This window comes from Hydractinia symbiolongicarpus, chromosome 2, assembly GCF_029227915.1.
Source record: "Hydractinia symbiolongicarpus strain clone_291-10 chromosome 2, HSymV2.1, whole genome shotgun sequence".
Taxonomy (NCBI): domain Eukaryota; kingdom Metazoa; phylum Cnidaria; class Hydrozoa; order Anthoathecata; family Hydractiniidae; genus Hydractinia; species Hydractinia symbiolongicarpus.
This window is the reverse complement of record NC_079876.1, coordinates 21,418,581-21,422,029: the sequence shown is the minus strand read 5'-3', so window position 1 is coordinate 21,422,029 and position 3,449 is coordinate 21,418,581. Positions and strand designations below refer to the sequence as shown.

General features: G+C 45.3%; 1 protein-coding gene across 1 annotated transcript; it reads left to right on the top strand.

Annotated features, from left to right (window-relative positions):
* The first annotated feature begins 1,365 nt into the window (after positions 1–1,365).
* Positions 1,366–2,967, top strand: LOC130629941 (uncharacterized). Its single transcript, XM_057443325.1, has 2 exons — positions 1,366–2,099; positions 2,226–2,967. Exons 1-2 carry the CDS (start codon positions 1,366–1,368, stop codon positions 2,965–2,967), a joined length of 1,476 nt encoding a protein of 491 aa, XP_057299308.1.
* The last annotated feature ends 482 nt before the right edge of the window (positions 2,968–3,449 follow it).

Below are 3,449 nucleotides of genomic sequence, written 5' to 3'. Positions count from 1 at the left end.
CCCGCGCTACCCCAAAGTGGTTTCACGATTAGTCGAATCCTATACCTTGATATAGATCTCCACAAGCTACGTCTAACGAGATAAATCTAAATGGATAGCCTCTAAGAAGGTCATTATTAACCCAAAAAATGAAGAAGAGGAATGTTTCAAGTGGGATGTTATAACATCCCTACACCATCCCGAGATTGAAAGAGGTCCACAAAGAATCACTAAGCTGAGACCCTACGTAGACCTCTATAATTGCGAGGGTATAGAGTTTCCGACAAGCACCAAGAGCATATAGAAGTTCGAGGAGAATAATAAGGAGATTGCGGTAAACGTCCTATACATAACGGGAAAGAAGATCAACATCCTACGTCGATCGGTGCACAACGGACGTGGCAAGCAGGTGAATCTGCTGCTTATCACAGATGACAAGAAGAGTCACTACAAAGCCGTCAAAAGTCTATCGATGCTCCTGGGCAACGAGACCTCGAAGAATAGGAATGCAATGCACTTTTGCCTGAACTGCCTACAGGCCTTTCCTACAGTTGAATCGAGGGATAAGCATTATGGCTACTGCAAGGACCAAAAGGCAGTTAAAATCATGATGCCAACAGAGGCTGAGAAATGGCTATTCTATAGAGATGGCCAACAAAAATTTAAAGTACCCTTTGCCATATGTGCAAATTTTGAGAGCCTGCTAATACTAGTAGAAGATGCGAGGGGTACGAAAACCAAAAAGCTAAGCAAGCACGTACCATCTGGATGGTGTACATACAGTACCTTTGCCTATGGGGATGTACCAGATCCGCTAAAAGTATACAGGCGTGAGGACTGTGTAATCCGCTTCGTCAACCATCTGGAGGACAATACCTACCCGCAGCAACCCATGATGCCTCTAACAGAGGTCCTGAAAGGGAACATGACATGCCATATTTGCGTGAAGCCGTTTGACGACTGCGAGTATAGCCGTAAGGTCAGTGACCATACGGGGCTGTATAGAGGTGCAGCGCACGCAATCTGAAACCTCAGATACAAGATACCTGCCCATATACCCGTCATCTTCCACATTGTCTCCGGGTACGACGCACACCTGTTTATCAGGGAATTAGGTGAAAAGTATGACACCGAGGACATTGGTTGCATAGCGGAGAATACCGAAAAATATATCAGTTTTAAAATCAAGGTACCGCTTGGAGGTATGGGATATGGGGATGGTGAGACGTATAAGACCATAGAGATTAGGTTCGGATAGATTGGGATAGCCTGGACAAATTGGCAAGCAACCTCAACAATGAACAGTGCAAAAATCTTTGCTGGTTTTTCAATGAGGATGACACGTTTCAACTCATGCGCAGAAAGGGTGTCTATCCGTATGAGTATATGGATCATTGGCAGCGATTTGAAGAGGCGGAGATACCTCCCAAGGAGGCATTCTACAGCAAGCTGAATATGAGTGGGATCAGTGATGAGGAATATGATTATGCGAAAAAGGTATGGAATTGTATTACCCCGGAGATTGATAGCGTCACCATGGGCGACTACCACGATGTGTACCTGACCACAGACGTCCTGCTATTAGCCGAAGTGTTTGAAACGTTTCGGGATGTATGCTTGACAAACTACAAGCTTGATCCTGCACACTTTTACAGTGCACCTGGTTTTGCATGGAAGGCGGCACTCAAGTATACTGGAATCATGTTAGAGCTCCTTACGGACCCTGACATGCTCCTGATGTTCGAGAAGGGAATCCGAGGAGGTATAACCCAAACTGTACACCGGTATGCCAAGGCTAACAATAAGTATATGGGAGACCAGTACGATCCAGAGGTTGAATCATCCTACCTCCAGTACATCGATAGCAATAACCTATACGGCTGGGCTATGCGTCAAGACCTCCCAATATCAGGCTTTAAATGGGTGTTGAACGTTGAGGCCTTTACCGAAAAGCGAATTGAGAAGATCGTTGGGGACAATAGGCGTGGGTACATTTTAGAGGTTGACATCGATTATCCCGAGAGGTTGCATGGCAAACATAACGAGTTGTCGTTCCTGCCCGAACGCACAACGGTACACAAGGTTAAAAAACTAGTACCAAATTTGGAACACAAGAGGAGGTACGTTGTACCTATTAGGGCCCTTTACGAGGCCATAAAACAAGGGCTTGAATTGAAGAGGGTACGCAGGGTAATCCAGTTTAACCAGAAGCCCTAGCTCAAGGGGTATATCGATCACAACACTAGGCTGAGAACTGCTGCCAAAAACGAGTTTGAGAAGGATTTCTACAAGCTGATGAACCTCTCGGTGTTTGACAAAATAGAGAACATTAGGAACCACCGCAACATTCAGCTGGTCACCAACGAGGACAAGTATATGAAGCTTGTAATGAAACCAAATTTCAAGGGTGGAAGCCGGTTTTTCAAGCACCTCCTAGGCGTTGAAATGGGGAAGACGGAGATCAAAATGAACAAACCGGTGTATATAGGCCAGGTGATACTTGATCTGTCAAAGCTAGTCATGTATGAGTTCCATTACGATTTCATGCAACCTAAATATGATAGCAAGTTGCAGCTCTGTTACATGGACACGGACAGCTTCGTGTACCACATACGAACAGAAGACTTTTATCGCGATATTGCACAAGATGTCGAGACACGCTTCGACACGAGTGCCTATAATCTGGACGATAACAGGCCTCTCCCTACCGGGAAGAACAAGAAGGTCGTAGGCCTCATGAAGGATACGTTAAATTGGAAGATTGTGACAGAGTTCATCACACTTAGGGCCAAGCTATATGCCTACAAGAGCCTTACAAAAGAGGGCGGTGATCGCAAAGCCAAGGGTGTAAAGAGATGTGTAACTAAAAAGTCTATCACCTTCGATGACTATCGGCGATGTCTTGAGGAGGGCGTTGACGTCTACAAAAGCCAAGTGCTTATTCAAAACAAGGGCATGAAATCTACACCCAAGAGGTATCGAAGTTAGCACTCAAAAGGGCAGATGACAAATGAATCGTGCAACCTGATCAAATTACAACACTTGCCAGGGGCCATTACCGCCTGGCGTCTACCCGGAAATAAATGGAGGTGTGTTTGTATATCGCTATATCTCTACCGTATGCCATGATTGCGCTTTGCTTTTTTCGATATCGCGTATAATAAAGAGAGTGTCTGATATCGCACGAGTATTCGACACAGCTCTACGCAAAGGCAAGGAGCACCTTTTGCCGAAAAAATGCACAGAAGAGTTCGTTGACAAGGCTCCTGACGAGGCTATTGAAAAGGTACATGCCAAGTATGTACAGCGAGAACTCCACGAAAAGGGGGAGAAAACCGCATGGGCACTGTCTACTCACGTGATCAGCCTCTATGCTAGCATGATTGAAAATATCGTTGATATTGACTCTGTCGACGAATTACGCCGGAACATTAAGGAGAATCCTATAATCCGGGATAGCATGACGGATC